At 42.1% G+C, this 25,270-nt stretch overlaps 1 protein-coding gene across 4 annotated transcripts in view; it reads left to right on the top strand.

Moving 5' to 3' along the window:
- FTO (FTO alpha-ketoglutarate dependent dioxygenase) overlaps window positions 1-25,270 on the top strand; it is a 416,242-nt gene that overhangs the window by 213,463 nt on the left and 177,509 nt on the right. For all 4 annotated transcript variants that reach the window (XM_081514417.1, XM_081514418.1, XM_081514415.1 and 1 more), the window contains one exon: window positions 17,955-18,079. In XM_081514417.1, the coding sequence (XP_081370543.1) occupies window positions 17,955-18,079 (125 nt within the window). The remainder of the gene's footprint in view (window positions 1-17,954; window positions 18,080-25,270) is intronic.

Raw genomic sequence — 25,270 nt, 5'->3', positions numbered from 1 at the left:
AACTCAGCCATGAAATAGTCAGATTCAAGAGCCTGTGTCCTTTCTCCTTATCCTAAAATCCGCAGGGCATGAAACTTCCTGACTTGCTTCCTGTAGCATTCTCTTCCTTACCCATTGCCATCAGCTTTGCTTAATAAATTTGAGTTCTGTGCCATCCAGTTGTCAACTCAGATAGAGTAACAATTAAATGCAGAATGATGTGTGTGTGTGTAATTTCCCCAAATCTTTAAGTCCGACATTCATTGTTTCTCTCACACTCTAGACCATCTGTCTGCTAAAATGTTCCACTAGCATTTCCAGTTTCATGTGTCTACAATTGGACTCATCTCTGCGGCCCTGGGGAGTTATTTACTCTCTCCATCCCTCCATTTCCTCATTTAAAAAACAGAGGATGGGAATTCCCTAGCAACCCAGAGGTTAAGACTCTGCGCTTCCACTGCAGGGGGCACACGTTCAATGCCTGGTCAGGGAACTAAGATCCTGCATGTCATAAATGCATTTTTAAAATGTTTTTAATAAAAAAAAAAAAAAGTAGAGGTGGCACTTACACCGTTGTTTTCTTGATGAAATGAGATCCTGTTGATAAAACGCTTGATTTGATGCCTGGCACCTAGTAGGCACTAAAGAAGTGAACCTTGGGCTGTTATTGCCACTTTGTGGGAAGCAGTTCTCAAGGCCCTGGGGGGGCGGTCGGAGGTTCTCGGTCGGGCATTCTGGCCTTGCTGTCCTGAGCAGTTACAATTTCTACCAGGGCTTTGGTCTGGATGTGACTGAGAGTGGGGTGGGCAGAAGGTAGGGTCGGGGGAGCCAATAGATACAAAGGAGTGGATTATAACAAAGAGCCTTTTCTGCTTCAGTTCTTGTGTAGAAAGCATATGTTCAGTGATGCGGGCAGCAGTTGGGTTAAAGACACACTGTAGGACTGCAGACAAAAGGCCCGCACTCTTCCTGCATCACAATGTTTTCAAACATATTCACTTGGCTCGCTTGTTAGGGACTGAGCTGTCAGCTGGATCTTCTTGCAAGTGTGATTTCTTTTTCCTCCCCGTTCCCTTTCAGAGGCCTCCCCGCCTCCCCTCCCCTTCTTCCCCCAATGTTTTACACTTCGTATAATCCAGTGTGCATGACAGACCACTTCAGCCTTTGTGTTCCTGATGTTTGTGGGGGCAGGGGGAGCAGATCTGATGGAGATCTCGGGTACCTTTTCACTGGCCCAAGGATTGGAAGGCGCTAAGCCACTCTCAGGCCAGACATCATCCGTGGCTCAATTACGGAGCGCTTGGTGTAGCTAACCATTCTCCACCTTCAATTAACAGTTCCGACAACAGACAGATTAGCACAGTGAGATTCTTAGAAGTGGTGGCTGGGGATTGGGGGCGTGTGTGTGTGTGTGTTGCGGTGGCCTTGGGAGAGTTCTTGCTCTTATTTGTGGAGTGAATAGATTTTGATGAAAAGACAAAGATAAGGCACTGCTGAAGTAGCTGAAGAGAAGTCGGCTGTCATTCTATAAACAGTATTCATGATGTGAGGTGTGTGTGTATGTCGAGACTGAATTCGAGACCCAGGTGGTGGTGCTCTGCACCATGGCTGTCATTGAAACCTTTCTGTTTTCTTTCTTTCTTTTAAAATGGTGGAAAGACCCATTCCTTTTTTATTTTATTTTTTAAAAAATATTTATTTGGCTGCGTTGGGTCTTAGTTGCAGCACGTGGGATCTTCATTACAATGTGCGAGATCTTTCATTGCACCGCACAGATTCTCTAATGATGGCATGCTGATCAGTAGTTGCAGCGAGAGGGCTCCAGAGCCCCATGGCTTCAGTAGTTGCAGTGTGCAGGCTCTTTAGTTGTGGTGCGTGAGCTCCAGAGTGTGTGGGCTCAGTAGTTGCTCCAAGTCAAATGGGATCTTTGTTCCCCAACCAGGGATCGAACCCATGTCCCCTGCATTGCAAAGTGAGTTCTTAACCTCTGGACCACCAGGGATGTCCCCAAACCTTTCTGTTTCCTTTATTGAAGATTTTGCAGCTATGGTAGGTTTGTTTGCTTGCATAAGACTTTAGAAAGGCACTTTTAGATGTATTTCTTTTTATTAGGTAAATGTATATAATATAAAGCATTACACGTAGTATCTTGATGTATTTATTATCTAGTAGAACTTCCATTTCAGTGAACAGTCAGCTAGAAATGTAAAGAATTAGCACTCTAGCCCTCTGCCACTGATGTGTATTTACTTTGGGCATTTCACCTTCCCAATCTCAGTTTTCCCATCTATGAAATGGGAATCCCATTATCTTCACACCTCATAGAGCATACTGTAATGAAACAATCATTGTAAGATAATGAGCAATGAAAACACTCTCTTGTCTTTTTTTATACTATTTTTATTGATCTGGTAGTTTTGTTTTTTTTTTCCCCTTTCTTTTTTTCTTTGGCTATTTCTGGATTTTTTTCTATTTTGGCTGCGTGGCCTGTGGGATCTAGTTCCCTGAGCAGCAACTGAACCTGGGCTCCCTGTATTGGGAGCACAGAGTCTTAACCGCTGGACCACCAGGGAAGTCCCCACACTCTTTTCTTTGTAGAAACCATGTGTTGAGTCCTCATTGTCACATCACTGAGTCACTTTCAAGGCTTTTGCTGCTGCTTTCTTCCAATGGCCTTGCTCAGATGCTCTTGTGTCATGATATTGTTGATTAGTTGAGTTGCTCGTCCAAGAAGTCACCAGCATTTTGCAGGGAAGGTGAGGCAGCAGGGAGACAGGGAATTTCCCATTGACTTAGAGCCCTCCATGGGCCGTTAGCTCATTTCAGCAGTCGAGGCAATTACAGCCTCGCTAATGAATAGGCCGTCAAGTGGAATTTCCCATATATGGTGTCTTCTGGTGTGAGGATAATTTCAACACCTCCAAGTCCTGAGACATGAAACGTGATATAAATATTTTCTAATGAAAAGCACCAACAAAGTCATCTCCACCAACACATGTCAGAACTGACAAAGGAAACTACTGATGCTATTAGTTTTTAGTGCTGTCATTTGAAAATCCTTGAAAGGAAAGTATTGGGGAAATGTATACCTGGTCCCCTTAGATGGAAAGTAACAGTCTGCAAAGATTTTACTAATGGAGAAAGCTAAGAGGCTGTAAGCTGGCGACTAGAATGACACCTGAGGTGGCACCCTCTTTGGCCTGGAGTGGAGTGTCACCCTGGGCCAACAGGAGAAGAGCTGGAAAGTAAACGGATGTTCTTTCCCACATCGAATGGGTTCATTTCACAGAGTGATGGGAAAGGGAGGCGAGAGTAATAAGGGTGTGTGTGTGAGACTTTCCCCCCTAGTGTATAGGGGTTTTTTTCTTTCTTTCTTGTTTTGAAAGAAAGTGAATGTTTCAGAAGCTAAAATGATTCCTCGGCTCTCTTGGCAAGAATAATTATGCTGTTTCTCTCACTTCCCCATGAATCAGCTTTATTATATAGACTGCACAAAATAGTGACTAAGTGTTGACTCTGCTGAAACAAACGAATCTATTAGGCTCTTTGGAAAACAGAGGGTAAAGAACAATGATTTTTGTAAACTCCATAAAGGTCAAAAAAAGACTTTCAGTAAGTATGCAGAGACTAGAAATCAAATCCCATTTCCTATCATAAGAAGCCCGTTGTTTTAGCCCCAGTAGTTAATGTACTGTATGTGAAAGATTTAAGACTGGTTGGAAAGCTTGGCTTCTGTTTTATTAGGCTGCTATTGAAAAGCCAACAGCCTAACTTCGACTAGGTGCTTTGAGATTTCTTAATGGGCTGTCAGGGGCAAGACACCAGGGCTGTGCTATACTAGCTCTTTCCTGTACATTAAAACAACAGGGGCCAAGCGATCGCATACAGAAGTATGAATGACTTGATGCTTTCTCTGTTCCATATGGCCAGCCATGTCTTCGGCAATTAATCATGTACAAAATCAGTCGAGTGCTCTCTGAAGCATTGAAGTCAACATTTAGTTGTGCGGGTGCCAGTGGGGGCAGTGGGGTTGCAGGCATAAAGTAGCAGGATGAGGGGTCGCTGGCGCCACGGCCCAAGCAGCTGGCTTCTATAAACAACACTTTTTTCCCTCTTCACCTTTTATTCCTTTTCTTTCTGTCTTCCTCTTTCTTGCTTACTTGATTCCCTCTCTTTATTTCTTCCCCCGTTTTCTTTCCTTCCTTTTTTCTTTCTTTTTTTTCCCCTCCCTCCCTCCTTCCCTCCCTTCCTCCTTCCCTTCTCCCTTCACTTCCTCCCTCCTTCCCATCTTCCTTCCATCCTTCTTGCCTTCCTTGACAATCACAAGGATCATTTTTCACCAGCCTCTGAAACACCATGGTTGCCAGCTTGGTTCTGAGGTTTAGCTTCTGCTCACTGCCCTGGCACCCCAGGTTTAACACCCAGAGCAGGCTGCCGTTTTCCTCCAGCAGCCTGGCCATCCCAGCGGTCACCCACATGACTTGTCCTGAGAGTTCACCCAGGACCAGGCAGGCTGCTGTGGCTCGGTAGCTTTTAGTGAACCACGTTAAATGCGCGGTGATTTCTGTATTGTTTGGAGGGGAAAAGTGGGAAGTAACTATGAAAGTGCCTTGGGGAAAAAAAGTAAGTAGTTATTCCCATTTATGGCTGTAGTATTTTAGGATGTTTTTTTTAAAAAAATCAGTATTCATTATCTTCTTTGATCTTTCTCCCCCCAGTTTTTTTTTTTTTTTAAACACAGAATGCTGCTGATATCAGTCATGACAATTTCTAATATCTGTTGAGCATTTTGTGTGTGCTAAGCGTTGGGCAGAGTACTTGTGCTGGATAATCTCATGTAATCGTCCCAAGAACTCTAGATGCTGTTACATAGACCCCTTGACAGATGAGTAGACGGATCAAAGAAAGGTTTGCCCTGAATTCTTTTCTCAAAGAAAGGTTTGCCCTGAATTCTTTTCTCACAGACATTCCTGATTACTCTCAGCTCCCGCCTCTCGATAGCACACAATGGATAAGCGCCAGAGTATGTCTTCTGGGTACATTTTTTGAGGATTCACTTGGTAAACTGCTGAGATGTTCATGCACCTTAAAGCAGGTCTTTGAGATGAACTGAACCAAGTGTCTCTTTAGGTGGAAATAAAAGGCAGCTTTGTTGGCCGCCTCTTGGAGACTTCTGCCTTTGCGCCTGCCTTTCAGGACAGCCTAGCTTATCTCCTGCCCTCCTTGGTAAGACGGTGAGGGGTCGGGGAGGAAAGGAGTGGGGGACGGAGAAGACGGCAGCCTTAAGTCATCCGGTAGACGGGGCACCCAGTGGTGACTTGGTGTTATCTCTCAGCCCAGGTCACGCAGGATGTGTCTTCTCAAATTCAGGAAACAGGGGGAAGAAAGTCTGAACATTGTGTAAACATTAGCACCCTCAAAACCTCTTGCTCCCGGAGAGGGAGATAAAGTAGGCAGAAAGGCCGAGGGGGAATGTTTATTTGTTCTGCTGGGCTGTGGATCCAAGCACGCTGGAAATCTTCGCCGGTGCCCAATCCAGTTTAGAAAAGGCGGAGGCATCACTCAGCATCGAGCTGCAGAGGCCTCACAAAAGAGCCATCTGAAACTGACAATCAGTCAATGAAGGCAGACCCGAGATCGACCTCTCTTTGATGGGACCAAGGCTATCTCAGTGGGTTCTGTGCCTTTCTTCTTCTTCTTTTTTTTTTTTAAAAAAAAAAAACAGGCTGGGTTGGGGGGAGAAAGAAAGAAGAAAAAAAAAAGTGTTCCTGGACTTTTGAAGAAGGGAGCCCTGGTTGGGTTTTTGACAGCCCATGGCAATGTTGATGTGATGAAATAGCTTTCCCAGCTGATAACATCTTAAACCAAGTTTCTTGGCAAGTTGAACCTTTAGCCCTCATTATCAGTCAGGGCATATCTTTGTAATTTGTGTGTGCAGTGGGGAACTACAGCCCTAACATGAGGCAGCTATGTATATAAAAAGTGTTAGGAATGGCATTTTTTCCCACCATGACAGTAGGACTTTTTTGGTGGTAGTAAGGGTTGAGAGATGCTGAGAAGGTGGGAAATGTAGGCAACTTCTGGCATCCTGGTGTTTATATGGCTTTTGAAATTGGAAAAACAGCAGCAGATTTTTTTTTTTTTTTTAATGAACTAAGAAGAAGGATCACAGGCCATATTTATCGAATGCCTCTTGTTTCCATGCATTTTCTTAGACACAGTTCTCTGATTTGTAAGAAGGACAGATTAAGCCTAGGTTTTGGAGTTGAAGGCCTGTCGGAAGCTGTTACTCCAGATCAGAAAGGAACCAAGAGAGGAAGGACTTACTTTCCATTATTAGTTAATGAGTAAATATTGTAATTCTCCTTTTAAATCTAAGAATGATTCCTATCTGGAAACCTTATATGGTATAAATTCTGCATATTGCAAGTTATGTTCATAATGTGCTTTCCTAAAGATGCCCTAGAATTAGGACATATTGAAAGTTACCAAACGTAAAAATATAGCCAGCAAGAGTTAGGTGAATTGCTCAGGGTTAATTGAATGAATTCAGGATTGGGAGACTTTTTTCCCAAGGAAGATGTGAAACCTATGCCTAAAATTTAAGTCCTCTTAAAGCTTTAGAGTTTTGGTTTTTCTCTTATCACTCTCAATCAGTTTCTCTCTCTTTCTCTCTCAACCTCTCTTTCTCTAATTCTGTACATTTTACTTAATCCTTTACGCATAAAGTTTTGAACCAGGAGAAGCTAAAAACACTGCAGAATTCTTGGAGGTCATTAGAATGCTGTGGGTTGCCAGAGTTCAAAATAGTTTTCTCTGCTGAAATGGACAAAGTAAGACTTTTTCTTTTGGCTTATCAGGAGGCTATGCATAGATTAGATGTTATCATAGCTTTGTGGTAAAACTATCTATTTTTAGATACATCCATCCAAATGAACATTGCCCTAAGCAGTCACCTAGGGATTGCAAATGCTTCATTTTTCATGATACTTTTGTTTAAAAATAGGTTTTATAACTTTTTTCTTAGATTTATCTTTAGGAATAGCTTGAATCAGACCAAAGCTTGTTTCACACACTGTTCTTGATCTTGAATAATACTGTGAGACTAGACTGTTCATCTTCTTCACCAGACATGCTCAGACATGTCATTTGACTTCATTTGTTCCACAAGCCTCTATCAGGAGTCCACTTTCACAACTGGCGCCAAACTTGGCATCTTAGAGGATATTGAAAAGAAATGGATACGGACCCTATCTGTTCTCACAGAGCTCACACTCTGGAAGTGGAAAGCTCTAGTGTGTAATTAATCACAGTGGAATATGAAGTGATTTATGAGATGTTCAAGGGTGGCCCATAAGAAGGGGTGACCCACTCTACTTAGTTTGGTGGAAGGATGTGGTTCCTGGAGGACTTCACAGAGGAGGTGTTATCTGAGACGCTTCTTGAAGAATTAGTAGTTACTGGTAAGTTATATAACCGGGTACAAGTAAATATATAATCTAAAATAGTCATGGATTTTCAGGGAACGCCTATTAGTTTAATGTGGAATAGAAGAGAGACAGAGCTGAGAATTGAGATGTCAGCACTGAGAGGGTTTTTCGTTTTTTTTCTGATTAAGGAATCTGGGCTTTAAAAATTATTGTTTTATATCTCTCAAATACAGTAACTGAAGTTTGTATGAATCTGAAGTCTGTAAGCTGCTCTGGCTTAGGTGGAGTTTTGGAGGCTGAAGTTTCTTATCTCCTTTGACTCTGACATACTCCTCTTGTAGGAGGTAAATTCATAAAAGGGGTGAGACTGACCCAGAGATGCTAGTTTGGACACCATTTCATGGCCCAGATGAGAGATGTCCTGTTCCAAGTCTGATGGCTGTGGGGAAGAAGTAAGTCTGAGTCCTCTTGAACAAAGAGGAATGATAGGTGTTGATGTTTAGGTGTAGGGAGGGCAGAGAACAGAAAGAGAGGAGACTAGGATGATTCCTGGATGTCTAGTTTGGGTGACTGCATTGGTAGTGGTAGCATTCGTCATTCTAGGGAAGTCAAGGGAGAAGGGGACGACAGAGGATGAGATGGTTGATGGCATCACTGACTTGATGGACATGAGTTTGAGCACGCTTCGGGAGTTGGTAATGGACAGGGAAGCCTGGTGTGCTGCGGTCCGTGGGGTCACAAATGGTCGTACATGACTGAGCGACTGAACTGAGCTGAAAGGGAGAAGAAGCAGATTGATGGAGAACAGAAATTGCAGTTCGCAAGTGGACGAGCAGAGGCTGAGATGGCTTTTTGAGATGTATGTCCAAGGAGAACTGGCCAGTGGTTGGTCCTGTGGGACGAGAGCTCAGCAGAGAGGTCTGCTTGTAGGTAAAAGTCCGTGTGAAGTTGTTGGTCTGCAGGGACCTGTAAAGCCATTGGAGGGGAAGGTTGCCCACAGAGAGTGCAGGCAACAGAGAGAACAGGAGAACCAAGGACAGAACCCTGGGCTAAGCACAGTTGAGGGTCCCACAGTGAGGAGCCCCCTGGAAGACTAAGAAGAATAGGGCACATATTGGGTAGTGGCCTCAGAGAGAGAGGCGTCTACTAATAATGTCATGTACAGTGAAATCAGAACTGATTCTAAAAATAAAGCCACCCTCCAAGGACCAAGATTTTTCTCCTATGCAAAGCAGGGTGCCTCTGGCTTCTGAGAAAGGCTTCTGATGGCTGTGGCCATTCAGTGGTTGCCTGTTCTCCTTTGGAAATTTTTCAAGTTATAGACACTTTGGGGAATCCTCTTGCTAAAATAGCAGAGCCTAACACAAGGTGGATGAGGGCGTTTAAGATGAAATTAAACACTCATAACCGTAATGGCACAAGACTGGGCAACTCGGCCTCACCAGAATCAGTAGGGAGGCTCTGTAGTCATCTCCATCCTGCAGTTGTGGGAAAGGCCATAGCGAGGAAGTGGCAGCTGGGATTTGTATAGCCAGCTCTCTTACATGGATATTAAGGGGGAAAGAGGGGATGGGATGAATTGGGAGACTGAGATTGACATATACTGGAGTGGGTTGCCATGCCCACCTCCAGGGAATTTTCCCAACCCAAGGATCAAACCCACCCCTCTTATGTCTCCTGCATTGTCAGGCAGCTTCTTTACCACTAGCGCCACCTGGGAAGCCCATATATACACTTTGGTCCTCAGTCACTCAGTCGTGTCCAACTCTTCGTGACCCCATGGACTGCAGCACGCCAGGCTTCCCTGTCCTTCATCATCTCCCCGAGTTTGCTCAAACACATGTCCATTGAGTTGGTGATGCCATCAGCCTTCTCATCGTCTGTCGTCCCCTTCTCTTCCTGCCCTCAATCTTTCCCAGCATCAGGATCTCTTCCAGTGAGTCAGTTCTTTGCATCAGGTGGCCAAAATATTGGAGCTTCAGCTTCAACATCAGTCCTTCCGATGAATATTCAGAATATTCAGTACTATAAAATAGATAAATAACTAATGAGTACAGTATAGCACACTGCGCATAGTTCACTGTGTGGCCCTAAATGGGAAGGAAACCCTTGGGGAGCAGACACTATTATAAGGATAAAAATATCACAATTTTTATAAAAAGAATGCACTTTGACACTCTGAGATTTCCTTTTGTGAAAGAACTTCTTTTCACTCTAAAGTTTGTGAAATACTGTATTTTAGGGTCTGAATGGTCAATCTAAGTTCAGCCAGCCTTTTCCAATATCTTAAAAAAAATTTTTTATAACAGAATTTGTTATGTAATCCAGATAGGTTTTTCTGTATTTTTACTAACTGCTTCTCACTCCAGTACTGTTGCCTGGAAAATCCCATGGATGGAGGAGCCTGGTGGGCTACAGTCCATGGGGTGGCTAAGAGTCGGACATGACTGAGCGACTTCACTTTCACTTTTCCGGTTCATGCACTGGAGGAGGAAATGGCAACCCACTCCAGTATTCTTGCCTGGAGAATCCCAGGGATGGTGGAGCCTGGTGGGCTGCCATCTATGGGATCGCACAGAGCCGGACACGACTGAAGCGACTTAGCAGCAGCAGCTTCTCTTTTAAATACATTTATATGTAAACATGCTAACTGCATTCTTTCTTGTCCTAAAAATGTGATAAAAGTGAACTTTTACAATTAAATTTTATAAAAGTTACATGTGATAAAATTGACTTTTTTGGATATACAGTTCTGTGAGTTTTAACATATGTCTGAACTCCTATAACTACCACCACAATCAGGATACAGACTAGTTTTATCATTCTTAAAATTCCCTCACTGATCTGATCTCTGTCCCTATAATTTGCTTTTTCCAAAATGTCAAATAAATGGAATCATGCTGTGTTTTTTATCTCTGGAAGCTTACCTCTCTCACTCAGCATAATGATTTTGAGATTCATCCCAGTGGGTTGCGTGTATCAGTTGCCCGTCGCTTTTATTTGCCGAGGAGTGTTCCACTGTATGACAGTGTGTTTATCCACTTGCCCTTTGAAGGGCATTTAGGCTGTTTACAGTTTGGGGCAATTATGAATAAAGCTTCTATCAACATCTACATATGTGTTTCTGTGGGAATTTAAGTGTTTATTTCTTTAGGTAAAGCCCTAGAAACAGGATTGCTGCTGATAATATTAAGTACGTGTGTAACTTTATAAAAAACTGCCAAACTCTCGACTAGAATGACACTCTTTGCATTCCTACCAGCAAAAAGATGTGTCAACTTTTCAGCACTTAAATGCTATTTTGAACACTGTTGGCTTGAGGTTGGCAAATTGTGTCTCACAGTTCCTTAGACTTTTGAAGAGATACCCCACGACAAGGGGAGACCCTCTGGTCCTCCATACCTTCAAAGCTTCAACAAAAGTGCCCCAGTTTATTTTATATATTGAGTTTCATAGAAGAATACCTTTAGGGAGAAAAGAGGTTTACCTGTGAAGTATGGAAAACCATTGCAGTAGGGCAGGCAACCCACTCTAGTATTCTTGCCTGGATAATCCCAAGGACAGAGGAGGCTGGCGGGTTAGTCCATAGGGTCACCAAACGTTGGACACTGTGGAGCAAAACAGCATGGTGCAGCATGGCAGTTCATCTCGAGCCTGGGATGCAGACCTGGGATGGTGCTAGCTGGTATTCCAGGACTACACGTAGTGAGAATCACTCAGAGAAGGTAATTACATCTTCAGCTCCGTTTCCATTTCTGTGACTGTGTCCAGGAGGTCTTCATTTAGACTCATGTCTCTAACATTCTCCCATACACTCTCATGTCCTCTTTTACAAAGAAGAAGCCTGCTTCAGCCTCAGAACCTTCAGCAAGCAACAATAATATCCGTCTAGAAGGAGAGGAGATTATGAGAGGAGATCAAACCAGTCCATCCTAAAGGAAATCAGTCCTGAATATTCATTGGAAGGACTGATTCTGAAACTGAAGCTCCAGTACTTTGGCCACCTGATGCAAAGAACTAACTCATTGGAAAAGACCTTGGTATTGGGAAAGATTGAAGGCAGGAGGAGAAGCAGATGACAGAGGATAACATGGTTGGATGGCATCACCAAGTCGATGGACATGAGTTTGAGCAAGCTCTGGGAGTTGGTGATGGACAGGGAAGACTGGCATGCTGCAGTCCATGGGTTTACAAAGAGAATCAGACATGACTGAGTGACTGAACTGAACTGAGAATGAGAGGAACATTTAACTTTGTTTTTAATATATTATTTTTCTGGTTATCTTCTCATTTATGACAAGTAGCACTGCTCTTTCATTTTTCTTCTGAAGAGAATTCATTTTATATTTTAAAATACAAATCAATTGAAAGAAAAATATTAAGTATTAATACAAGATCTCCTGGAGGAGGAAATGGCAACCCACTCCAGTATTCTTGCCTGGAAAATCCCATGGACAGAGGAGCCTGGCAGGCTGCAGTCCATGGGGTCGCAAAGAGTCAGACACAGCTGAAGCAACTGAACACACACATTAATACTTTATACACAAATAATGGGTATTCTATTATAACATGGACCTGCAGACATGGTCATAAACTGCATGACTTTCTGAGGTTCCTTCTGACTTTCAGTGCATGAGATGGGGTATCACAGAGAAGGAGCAATGCTGTTGTGTCTGACTCTTCATGAGCCCATGAACTGTAGCCTGTCGGGCTCCTCTGTCCGTGGAATTCTCCAGGCCAGAATACTAGAGTGGTTAGCCGTTCCCTTCCCCAGAGGATCTTCCCAACCCAGGGATCGAACCCAGGTTTTCCACATTGCAGGCAGATTCTTTATCATCTGAGCCACCAGGGAAGCCCAGTGCTGTTGTTAGAATACCCATATTCAAGAATTATGAGAGAATAGCATTGAAACATGTATATTGCATATGTAAAATAGATGACCAGCGCAAGTTCGATGCATGAAGCAGGGCACTCAAAGCTGGTGCCCTGTTGCTCTGGGGCAACTAAGAGGGATGGCATGGGAAGGGAAGTGAGAGGGAGGTTCAGGATGTGGGGACACATGTGTACCCGGGGCTGATTCATGTTGATGTTTGGCAAAAATCACCACAATATTGTAAAGTAATTACTCTCAAATTAAAATAAATTAATCAATTTTAAAAAAAAGAATTATGAGACTGAACTAGAATGACTCAAGTTTGGGAAACTCAGAACTAGGAGAGCTAGTTATTTAAATAGACCAGGAAATTAGTCCTTTTGTGAAGTGACAAGAGCTCCTTGGTGGAGCACATGACTGTCTCTCAGCTTTTATGAGTTTTATCAACTCATCAACTCATAAAATAGTAATAATAATAATAATGTGTATGTGTGTTAGTTGCTCAGTCATGTCTGACTCTTTGCAGCCCCACAGACTGTAGTCTGCCAGGCTCCTCTGTCCATGGGATCCTCCAGGCAAGCATACTGGAGTGGGTTGCCATTCCCTTCTCCAGGGGATCTTCCTGACCCAAGGATTGAACCTGGATATCCCACATTGCAGGCAGATTCTATAATAGTAATTTCTTAAAAGAAGACAGTCTTCCATTGCTCTTTGTTTTTGCAATACTTGTTTTTCCAGTTCCTACTTTTATTACTTTATTTTAAAAGTCATTAGGAGAGCAGTGGGGATACAGTTGTAACTAAATAGACATGGTCCTCTGCACTCATGAACTCAATTTTCTTTAATCCTTCCTCCTTCCCATTTTGGAGGCTCTTCAGGATCCATGGTAAACTAGGGCTTCTGGATAAAATTTTAACGATGTAAAAGGCAAGGAAGAGATAAAAGACTTTTTTAAAAAAGTTATTATACCACTGTCAAATAGATAAATAATTTTATTTTCAGCATATCTTTGGAGCCATCTGGATGAAGCCATCTATTTGAAGCATTTTTTTTTTTTTGGTAAAATAATATGTACCTGCAGACGTAGTGATAAACTACATGACTTCCTGAGGTTCCTTCTGACTTTTCAGTGTTTGAGATGGGGTATCACAGACAAGGAGCAATGCTATTGTTAAGAGTACCCATTGATGCCAAGACTTCTCTGAAATGAGACAGTTTTTACATTATAGGCCACAAATTGGCAGCTGTCTGAGTTCCATTTAGTCATTGTTGTTTCTTGTTTGGCCCACATGGTATTTAAAAAAATTGGGGGGGCCAGAGAGGGGCAATATAGGGGTGGAGGAGTGGGAGGTACAAACCACTGGGTATAAGATAAGCTCAAAGATGTATTGTATAATGCAGGGACTATAGCCAATATTTTGTAATAAATGTAAATGGAAAGTAACCTTTGAAAATTGTATTAAATGCAAATAAAACTACAATGGGGTATTACCTCATACCAGTCAGAATGGCCAATATCAAAAAGTCTACAAATAACAAAGCCTGGAAAGGTTTCGGCAAAAAAGGAATCCTCCTGCATTGTTGGTGGGAATGTAAATTGGTGCAGCCACTATGGGGAACTCTATGTTGTTTAGTCACTCAGTCCTATCCGGCTCTTCGTGACCCCATGGACTGTAGCCCGCCAGGCTCCTCTGTCCATGGGATTTTCCAGGCAGGAATACTGGAGTGGGTTGCCATTTCCTTCTTCAGGGAATCTTCCTCACCCAGGGATGGAACCCCGCCTCCTGCACTGGCAGGTGGATTCTTTACTGCTGAGCCTCCAGGGAAGCCCATGGAGAATAGTATGTAGATTCCTTAAAAAGAAAAAAAAAAACTGAGGATAAAGCTACCATATGATCCTGTGGTCCCACTCCTAGGCATATGTCTGGGGAAAAACTTAATTCAAAAAGATACATGCGCCCCAGTGTTCATAGCAGCACTGTTTACAATAGCCAAGACATGGAAGCAACCTAAGTGTCCATCAACTGATGAGTAGATAAAGAAGATGTGGTATATATACAATGGTATATTACTCAGCCAAAGAATGAAATGGTGCCATTTGCAGCAACATGGATGGATGTAGAGATTATCATACTAAGTTAAGTAAGTCAGATGAAGGCAAATATCTTGGGATATCACTTACATGTGGAATCTAAAATATGACACAAATGAACTTATTTATGAAACGGAAACAGACTCACAGACATAGAAAACGAACTTATGGTTACCAAAGGAGAAAGGAGATGAGGATGGATAAATGAATTTGGGATTAAAATTTACACACTACTATATATAACATAGATAACCAACAAGGACCTATTGTAAAGCACAGGGAACTATACTCAATATCTTGTAATAACCTATAGTAGAAGAGAATGTTAAAATATATATATATATATGTAGCTGATTCACTTTGCTGTACACCTGAATCTAACACAACACTGTAAGTCAACTATATTTCAATAAAAATTTTAAAAACAAATCAAATTTGTACAAAATTAAAAACTAAAAAAAAATTAGTTTCTGACATTTTAAAATTAGGAGTTTTCACATTAAAAAAAGAACAGAGTTCTTGTTTATTTTGAAAATTCATGAATCTGGCCCCACCGAAACAGCTTTTCTGAATGACAGAGTTGCCTGGGGCTGAGGCTGAGTAGTGACTATCTTTTTAGACAGAGCATATGCTCTCTTGAGGAACCTTGCTTGACTTACTCATGTTACCTTTCTGGTCCTAGTCAGTATTTGAATTTACAACCGTTGCGTTAGACACTGGGAGCCTGGGTGTCATGCTGTAGAATCACCTAGAGAAACCGAGTGTTCCTCCCCGTGCTGGGGGGCCACAGGTATTGTTGTCCTAGGAGCTCATGTGTGCTTAGTTGCTCAGTCGTGTCCAACTCTTTGTGACCCCGTGGACTGTAGCCCATTAGGCCCCTCTGTCCATGGGGATTCTCCAGGCAAGAATACTGGAGTGGGTTGCCGCGCCCTGCTCCAGAGGATCTTCCGAACCCAGGGATCAAACCCAGGTCTCCCACATCGTGGGCAGATTCTTTACCATCTGAGCCACTAGGGAAGCCCTAGAAGCTCATAGAGTATGCATTTGGTTATATCACCAGTAGAGTAGCTGTCATTCTGGGTCCAGGAGGCAGAGATGGGGTCCTTTTCCTGACTAATGCTAGACAGATTATTGTGGATCCTTTCCAGTGGACATACTGTTTCCTGTCTGATCTGTAAGGTCTGTACTTTTATTTATTTTTTCTGGCTGCACCACACAGCATGCAGGATCTTAGTTCCCCGACCAGGGATTGAACCCATGCCCACTGCACTAGAAGTGCACATTCTTAACCACTGGACCGGTCAGCGAAGTCTCTCCTGTCTTACCTGTTTGTATCAGGTAGGATGTTTGATTGTAAGCAACAGAAACCGATTCTGGTGAATTTGAACAAAGTGGAGCTTTATTGAAAGGATGTTGGATTGCTAAAGATGTCCAAGGAAACTCTATAGAGTTTGAGAGAACAGACTTATGGACACGGGGCGGGGAGGGAATAGAGGGTCAGATGAATGGAGAGAGTAGCATGGAAACATATACACCACTATATATAAAATGGCCAATGGGAATTTGCTATATGACTCAGGGAACTCAAACTGGGGCTCTGTAACAACTTAGAGGGGTGGGATGGGGAGGGAGGTTCAAGAGGGAGGGGACATATGTATACCTATGGCTGATTCTTGTTGATATTTGGTAGAAACCAATAAAATATTGTAAAGCAATTATCCTTCAATTAAAAAGAAATAAATTTAATTATGTATTTGAAAAAAAAGAGAAAATGACCTGGACTCAAATTTCAGGAAGCCGGGAATACTTTGAGGACCATGGGTGGTAGGAACTATGGAAATAAAGATAAATTGCTACTACATTCTGCACCCCGCCCCCCTTTCTTTGTCATTCTTAAGTGTCTAAAGCCCTGGAAAAGAGAATTAGGTTGGTCTGGCCCACATCCTTGATGGGGGAGAGCAGAACACTTTGGTTGACAGTCCCTCTAAGATTACATACAATAAAAGACTTCCCCCACAGGGAGATCTGGGTGCTGTGACAGGAAGGGGGGACTGGGTATGGATGGGGGGCGATGGAGACTGCGAGTGTTTGTCACGCCTCTTCTCACGGTTGTCTTGAAGATATTCATCATACACCGTAAAATGTTACAGAAGAGTAAGGAAGTAGTATTTCAAGATCCGTGAGAATCAGATGTTGAGTGTGCTCTTCACGTCGGTGAAGGTGTGGACATCAGTTAAATAAGGAATTGCTGTTTAGTCGCTAAGTCGTGGCTGACTCCTTTGCGATCCCATGGATGGTAGCCTGCCAGTCTCCTCTCTGTCCATGGGATTTCTCAGGCAAGAATACTGGAGTGGATTGCCATTTGCTACTCCAAAATAAGGAATACACCGAGTGATTAGAACAGAGAAAGTGGCAGTTTTATTCCCTTTAGCAATTGCTTTGGTTATAACATCTGCAAAGAAGCCCCCCCCACCAACCTTTCTATGGAGAACAACATTTATAAATCCTAAAGATTTCTACTCCAGTTGTTAATATATGAAGGTAAATGCATGTGAAGAAAAGTTCTGTGATTAGAACTTGAAAGGCATTTGCTCACTTGGATTTCAAGTACCAGTAGAATTCTTTCAATTGTTTTCTTAATTGTTTTTCTAGTGTCACAGACATTTGCATGTTTAAAATACATATAAAAAGAGCCTACAGAGGTGAGTTGTAAAAACTTGAAATGACAATTTCAAATTTGAGTTTCGATGTAACGTTAGTTATTAGAGTGAGCCAGGTGTGATGCCCTTGCTTTTCAGCTACTTAAAGCAGCAGCATCTGAATTTCGAGTGTTTTTGTACTCACCTGTGAGCCTAATTTTTTTTTTTTTTAAGACCGTAGCCATAACCATGGATTAGCAGATTCTTCCCCAAATCATATGTCTACTGTGCATATGAATCCCTGTGTCTACTATTTGAATTATGTAGTGAATTTTCAAACCTGGAAAGATATTCGTAGAGATATACTCTTCTTTGATTCTTGTGCTCTTAGTGTTCCTTTCTTTGTAAGCTCTTGATTTGCAGCAAACAAGGAAAATGGAGTGAACCAAAAAAAAAGAAAATTCCTGGCATGGCTGGAAATAGAAATTAATGATTCAAATAAGAAAGGCAGTGCAGTAAGCCTCAGCTGGGTGGCAGGAAACAAGAGAGAGGGAAAGTCAGAGACTGCTCTTTTTTAAGAGGCCAAACAAACAAAACACAGTGAAGCATACGTGAAAATAATTTCTAATAGTAGCTCGTTGGTTGGCAGTTGCCAGGGAAAAAAAATCATTGGTGCACTGAGAAAATTAGAGTGAGAATGCACAGTATCTTGATGTGTTACTTAAGGCAATGGAGCTTTAGAGTTTACCTTACGTGCCATGTACATTGATTAAGTACAAAATATATGCTGGCCATTTTTGACCATCATTTACTGTATTGATTTGTTAGCAGGGGAACTGTAATAAAAAAGCCATTGATTTACTGTCCTTATTTGCTTATGGGCTTTTTTTCATTATTAATTTTTCACTTTCACTTTCTCTTTTTGGGATCGTTTCTTCTAGACAAGCGCTGTGCTTCGTGAAGTTCGAAGAGAGGGGGTCTCCATGGAACAAAAGAATGAGATGTTGACGTCCATCCTCGCCTCGATCACCACTCGCCAGAACCTGAGGAGAGAATGGCATGCCAGGTTTGTTCTATTACGAAATGGGATTTGTTGTCCCTGGAAAATGAGGGCTTTCTTTGGGGAAGCCCTTCCTGACGGCTGGCCTCATCCCTCTCAGTGGAGGGGGCATGAAAAAAAGAAGCAAGTTACAGGTGCTTTCAGCCAAAGTTTTCTTTCCTGCACATGGTACCTGCATTAATTGCAGTGATCCATGATGTCATCTGTATGCATATATGATTTATCCTCAAGTGTAGCATTTAGCATAAATGTTTACATCTTGAGCATAATGTAATCTAAGTACCTGTTGCTGAAGAACCCTTTTAATCAACCGTCTAAAAGTCAACACTGCTCTTTAGCTGGGGCAGGTGTCTAGGAAATTCACAGTGTTCTTACATCACGCGGGAGGCAGATTGCTTGCACTTAGCCTATGCAGCAACCCTGTTTTCAGAACTGACCAAATAGAAATGACTTTGGTTTCAGCCTCGTTTCTGTGCACATGGACTTAGCTGTGGTTAGACAGCTGTGGCTGGTAAAAAGTGTCTATAGATCATCAGTTTTTACAGAATGTATTCTTGCATGCTAAGTACCATGTTATCTTGCTTTTCTTTGAAAAATGCTTTGCTGGTAGAAGCCTTCAACCAGTTCCTTCAAATGTTAAAATTATCCTTTAGATGTGTAATGCATATTGTTGAATTACCATCAGTTTCTGAGCAAGAGGAGAGGAATCAGGAAAATTATGCTGGGTTCTGTGTCCGAGTCTTATTCAGTGCTTAAAATTTCTGTGTGCCTGGGAGTGAAGAACATTTATTGATAGCCATAATATTCTCCAAATGAGTTCATGCAACAGAATTTATAATAATTAATGGCTTTACTAGTAACAATTATCATAAAAATAGATTTGCTTGAACAAGGCTGGAGATGAGCATTTTCCAAAAAAGGAGACAGTGAAGAGTATGAACTATCCATTATGATTCGGTATTAGAAAGCTGCTTTTTCACATATGTGTATTGTTTCTGAATTTAGACTTGCATTGAAACCATCATTTTAAAATTCTCAGTCACATTTTCCCCTTACCCCCTTTTTGTAGTGTGGTCAGGGAGAATGACAGTTTCAACTATAGTCATGAAATGATTTTCAATCGAAGTTTCAATAATTAATTAAATTTTTTTCTTTCTATTACAGTTTAAATATGTATATTCACTAACGTATGCATATTTTATTAAATAGTGGAATATCCATGAGGGGACATCTAAGAGATTGCTCTCTTTCTTTGACCTTTTATATCTTTTCCCCTGGTGCTGTGAGGGTTGTGGGATCCTAGTTCTCAGACCAGGGATCAAACCTGGGCCCTCAGCAGTGAAAGCTTGGAGTCTTTTTTTTTTTTTTTTTTAGTTGGGAGCTAATTACTTTACAATATTGTAGTGGTTTTTGCCCTACATTGACATGAATCAGCCATGGGTTTACATGTGTTCCCCTTCCTGGACCCCCCTCCCACCTCCCTCCCCATCCCATCCCTCTGGGTCATCCCATTGCCCCAGTCCTGAGCATTTGTCTCATGCATCGAACATGGAATGGTGTTCTGTTTCACATATGATAATATACACGTTTCAATGCTATTCTCCCAGAACGTCCCACCCTCACCTTCTCCCTCAGAGTCCATAAGACTGTTCTATGCATCTGTGTCTCTTATTCTGTCTCACATATAGGGTTATCGTTACCATCTTTCAAATTCCGTATATATGCATTAGTATACTGTATAGTTGTTTTTCTTTCTGGCTTACTTCACTCTGTATAATGGGCTCCAGTTTCATCCATCTCAATAGAACCGATTCAAATGTATTTTTTTTTAATGGCTGAGTAATATTCCATTGTGTATATGTACCACAGCTTCCTTATCCATTAGTCTGCTGATGGACATCTAGGTTGCTTCCATGTCCTGGCTATTGTAAACAGTGCTGCGATGAACATTGGGGTACACGCGACTCTTCCAATTCTGGTTTCCTCAGTGTGTATGCCCAGCAGTGGGATTGCTGGGTCATATGGCAGTTCTATTCCCAGTTTTTTAAGGAATCTCCACACTGTTCTCCATAATGGCTGTACTAATTTGCATTCCCACCAACAGTGTAAGAGGGTTCCCTTTTCTCCACACCGTCTCCAGCATTTATTGCTTGTACACTTTCCCGGGGAATTCCCTGGCAGTGAACTGCCAGGGAATTCCCCGGGTGATTCTTGTTAAATATGAAAGGGAGGGACTTCCCTGGCCGGTTAGTGGTTAGGACTTTGCCTTCCAATGCAGGGGATATGGGTTTGACCCCTGGTCAGGGAGCTAAGATCACACGTGCCTCGTGGCTAAAAAGTCAAAGCACAAAATAGAAGCCATATTGTAACAGATACAGTAAAGACTTTAAAATGGCCCACATCAAAAAAAAAAAAATCTAAAAAAATATATTAAAAGAAGAAAGAGAGCAGAAGATAGAAGGAAGGATGGGCGGGAGGGCAGGGGAGAGAGAGAGAAAGACAGAAGGAAAGAAAAGAAAGGAAAGAATTCCCCTGCAACCCCTCTCCAGACAGCACAGCTAGAGGAGATGTTGAGAACGAGAACGGACGGCCTCTCTTGAGTGCATTCGGTTTGTTAACAATAATTTCCTAATACACCAACTCATCCAACGGCGTGGCCTGTTTTTAAAAGGAGTCTGGTTGCTGCATTTCTGGCCCTTAACTGCTAGCAATTTAATCAGGAGTTGGAGCCAGGGCTGAAGTTGATGTAGTCTAGCATCCGAAACAAAACTTGTCGAGTTTCCTTTGTGTCAGGGGAGGAGACAAGAAAGAGCTTAGCCGCTGACACTCTGCAGACCTCCTTAAAACCAAACACCTGAAAGAAAAATTTCAAGAGGGCAGTGTCTTGAGAGCTCAGAAGTGTCCTCAGAGTATTCAATAACCGTAATCCTCCCCTCCCTCCAACCCCCGACCCCCACCCCTCTGCCAGCCCCATTTGATGTTTCCCATCTCATTGATGTATCTAAAAGACTCGTCCATGAGGTCTGTTGCCATCCACTTTTCCTCATCAAAGCTTCCCCTGGCCGTCTGGAACTGGGCATCGCCTGGAGTGGCCATCAGGCGTGCGGTGGTGAAAGTTATAAAACACCCTCTCTGGCACTAACCCAGAGTGGCCTGGGTTTCAGAGGTGGGCCTATTGTGTACTTCGGAATTACACGAGGAAAAATGTACACTGACAGATAATAATTAGAATTTGCCAAAGGCCAAGCAATGGGTAACAGTATTTTATTTTTCACCCCAGCTATCAGGGGATCTGTGAGATTTAGATAATAGAAAAAATTTTTTTTCCTCCGAAAGTTAAATACAGATGACTCTAATTACCTGATACTGCACCTTAGAGAATGCATTAGAAAGAGTATGACTTGGAGAAATTTAGGTCACTGAGACTCCACTAGCTGGTGCTAGCTTTAGTGGAAGTGTTGTTGTAATAAAGGCTTCAGTAGTTTTCGTTTTTGTGAACGGTATTAGGGAGACTGTCTTCCGTGCAACTCGTAACTTGGTTTCAAATATTTGTCTCTCTCTGCGAGGGCCAAGAGCCGAGCCATTGTTTGGGATGCACTGAAGTCTCTTAAACTGAAAGCATATGTTCCCTGCAATTTGGCTTTTGGAAAAAAGTGTCAATTCTGCATGACTTGGGGTAACTGAGTTTGTCACAGTGTCACACGACCCTGGGATTCTCGAGGCATATCTGAGTCCTGTGGGTTTCCTTCCCCAAGCCCGGTAATCCCATAAACAACCCTCTCCAAATAGGCTTATTAGGGCTGTCTATTCACTTCCCCAGAGTTGAAAGATCCCAAGTACATCGGGAGAAGCCGTGTGAATGCAGGGTAAGTGTTAACAGAAGTGGTACCGAATTTCTGAAGATTTGGCTTTGTTTATACAGTCCACTCCGCCTGATGGACAGCTTGTTATAGCTTTTAAAGAACTGGCCAAGCCCTCTGATCTGACCCCTTCTTGACCTCTGCAGCCCAAAGGTCAGTCTGCAGCTAATAAACTCGAAGGTTCTTAAGGTCTACCGTAGGAAAAGGCAGAAAAAGAGCAGCTGCAAGGGCTGGGTGTCCCAGGATCGGCTGCTCAGGGGTCACTCTCTGATAATGAAAATGATTACCAAATTATATGGAAGTTTAACCGCGGTAGTGAGTGAGAGGAGGGTGGAGCCCAGCGTATTAGGTTTGATAAATGAACTGTGAAGAGGCCCATCTGGCCCTCAACATCTTTTCTCCCCCTCTTTCCCTACCAAGGGGAAACATTTTAAAATAACAGCAGTACATATAGACTCAATGACCCATGCAAGGAGCTGGAATGGATTAAGATTTAATGGTGACAGTGGAAGAAATTATCATTTGAAAAGTGCACTAAAGAAAAGGTACAGTTCCATGTCCAGGCCCGAACTGTTTTTCTAAATAAGAAAAAAAAAAAAAAAAAATCAGTGCCTTTGTTTATTTTACACAAATCCCTGACGTCTTGCCTAGATCACTGAAAAATCTGAGGGCGTGTTTGTTATGGAATAATTATTTGTAGTCAGCTTAAGGAAAGGAATGGGCTTCCTTTGCCTTGAACATGTCAGAATGTGAAGCAAAAAATTTTTTTTCCTGCTTGCGTGCTTAGTCGAGAGAATGTAACTAAGTCAAGCATTAGCAAAAATGCTTTACAAAAAAATTGCAATCCGTTTCAACAACTGGCCACTGAACATTGTACATTCTTTTTTTTTTTGATACTAAATATACATGTGACTCTTGCACACTGTTTTACTCCTACACTTGGCAGTTTTCCTGTAAAAATAAGAAAGTGCCTAATGTTAATTGAGTAGATATGTGTATTCCTTTCTTTATCCCTTTTTCAAAGAAACATCATAGCAATGCTGATTAGAGCCAACAATGGGTCAGTCTCAAGCTATATGTTCCTTTACTTGTGAATTGATAAGAGTAATCTGTCTAAGGGGTTTCCCATATGGCTCAGCAGGTAAAGAATCCACCTTCAATGCGGGAGACACAGGAGATGCAAGTTCCATCCCTAGGTCAGGAAGATCCCCTGGAGGAGGAAATGGCAACCCACTCCAGTATGCTTACCTGAAAAGTCTTGCAGACAGAGGAGCCTGGTGGGCTACAGCCCATGGGGTCGCAAAGAGTCAGACGTGACTGAGCAACTAAGCAAGCAATCTATCTAAAACTCTCTCCCAGCTTCCTCTGGGCACTGATTGTCCTGGTTTCTGACCAGTGACATTGGTGTTTGCAAATCTCTGTGCTCTTCTTCATAGGCACATCCTTCACTTCTACTTTCTGAAAGATGATGATTTTATTCCATGAGCATTTTAGAAAATACATTTTTAAAATTTATTCTTTGGCTGCTTTGGGTCTTAGTTATGACACAAGGGATCTTCCTTGCATCATGCCGGATTCTTTGTTGCAGTGTGTGGACTCTCTAGTTGTGGCATGGGCTCAGTAGTTGGTGGTGTGCTGGCTTAGTTGCTCTGCACCATGTGGGATCTTAATTCCCCCACCAGGGATCGAACCCAGGTGGATTCTTAACCCCTGGACCACCAGGAAAGTCCTGAGCATTTTTGTGTATTTTGTATGCCTATTCTATATAAAATACTGTGTGAGGTGCTGTGCATGAGATAAATCCTTAATGTGTGCTCAGCAGCCAGTTTAAGAGTTTATCTGGGGATGAGAACTGAGCAAATTCCTAGAAAGAGGCTGTGGAAAGCAGTGGAAAAGAAAGTAGTAGAGCTGTCGTGACCACAAGAGTGGCCCTTTGCTCTAACCCTCCCTGGAAAGTATTTGATTGTAGATGTCTCTGAAATCTAACATTGCCGTGCTGTTGAAAACTCCTTAATTGAACACTGTTGCCTACCTCATACAAGCCACACCCAGACAATGTTTATGTTTAAAATAGAAATAAAAATCTACTAAACATTACTCAAAGTTACCATATTTTTCATCTAAGGTTTTGACTTGATTGTGTATATCCACAGGGATTTGCAGTGAGCAGAAATCTCACTGGGTTGGGTGAAGGATAACTCAGGGAGATGAGGTACTCTTCCAGAATGAAGTGTGCTTTTTAACTTTAAAGCATTCTCCTTTAAATTTTTGCTCAGCAAGGTGCAAATATAAAAAATAAGATGAAAGCCAGGCCATTCGGGGTTTTTTTAAATTGAGATATAATTCACGTAACATAAAATGAATCATTTGAAAATATACAGTTAAGTGATTTTTTTTTTTTTTAGAATATACACAAGATTGTACAACCATCACCATTATTCAATTTCAGAGCATTTCCATTACCCCCAAATGAAACCCTGAAACTGTGAACAACCACTCTCAAGTTTCCCTTCTCCCTACAGTCCCTGACAACCGCTTTCTGTCTCGTCTACTTACTGTCTCTATAGATTTGCTGATTCTGAACATTTCATATGAATGGAATCACGCAATACGTGACCTTTTGTATCTGACTTCTTTCATTTAGCATAATGATTTCAAGGTCCATCCACATTGTATCAGCTCTTCGTTCCTTTTTATTGCCAAAAAATCTTGCATTGTTTGCATAGACCATGTTGTGTTGATCTGTTCATTGATTGATGGACATCTGGGTTGTTTCCAACTTTTTGGCTCTTACAAATAGTGCTGCTGTGTACATTCATGTACAAGTTTTTGAGTGGCACGTTTTCGGCTCCTCTGAGTATAAACCTAAGCCTGGAATGGGTGGGTCATATAACAACTCCGTGTTTAACTCCTTGAGGAACTGCCAAGCTCTTTTCCTCAACTGCTCCACCATTTTACATTCCCACCAGTAATACATAAAAGTTTCGATTTTTCGACAATCTGGCCAACTCTTGTTCTTTTCCTTTTTTTTGGATTATATTATAGACATCCTAGTGTTATCTCCTTGTGTTTTTGATTTGGATTTCCCTGATGACTAATGATGTTGAGCATCTTTTCATGTGCTTATTTAAGACCGTTTTTTTAATTAGGGGATTTTAAAACATGACAGACTTAAGGACTTACCCTTTAAGTGGTAAAGAGGTCATGAGCCTGTTAGGGTATATGGCTTGTAGGATGGATAGAGCTCCAAACGAAGCTGGCATGAGTGTGCCCAGTCCTTTATTTATTTACACGTGGCCCATGTGTATATTTATTTCTTTCTGATTCTCCCCTGCAT

The sequence above is a fragment of the Giraffa tippelskirchi genome, chromosome 7 (assembly GCF_054371585.1).
Source record: "Giraffa tippelskirchi isolate mGirTip1 chromosome 7, T2T-mGirTip1v1.2.pri, whole genome shotgun sequence".
Classification (NCBI taxonomy): Eukaryota; Metazoa; Chordata; class Mammalia; order Artiodactyla; family Giraffidae; genus Giraffa; species Giraffa tippelskirchi.
This window is presented reverse-complemented; position numbering and strand designations above follow the sequence as displayed.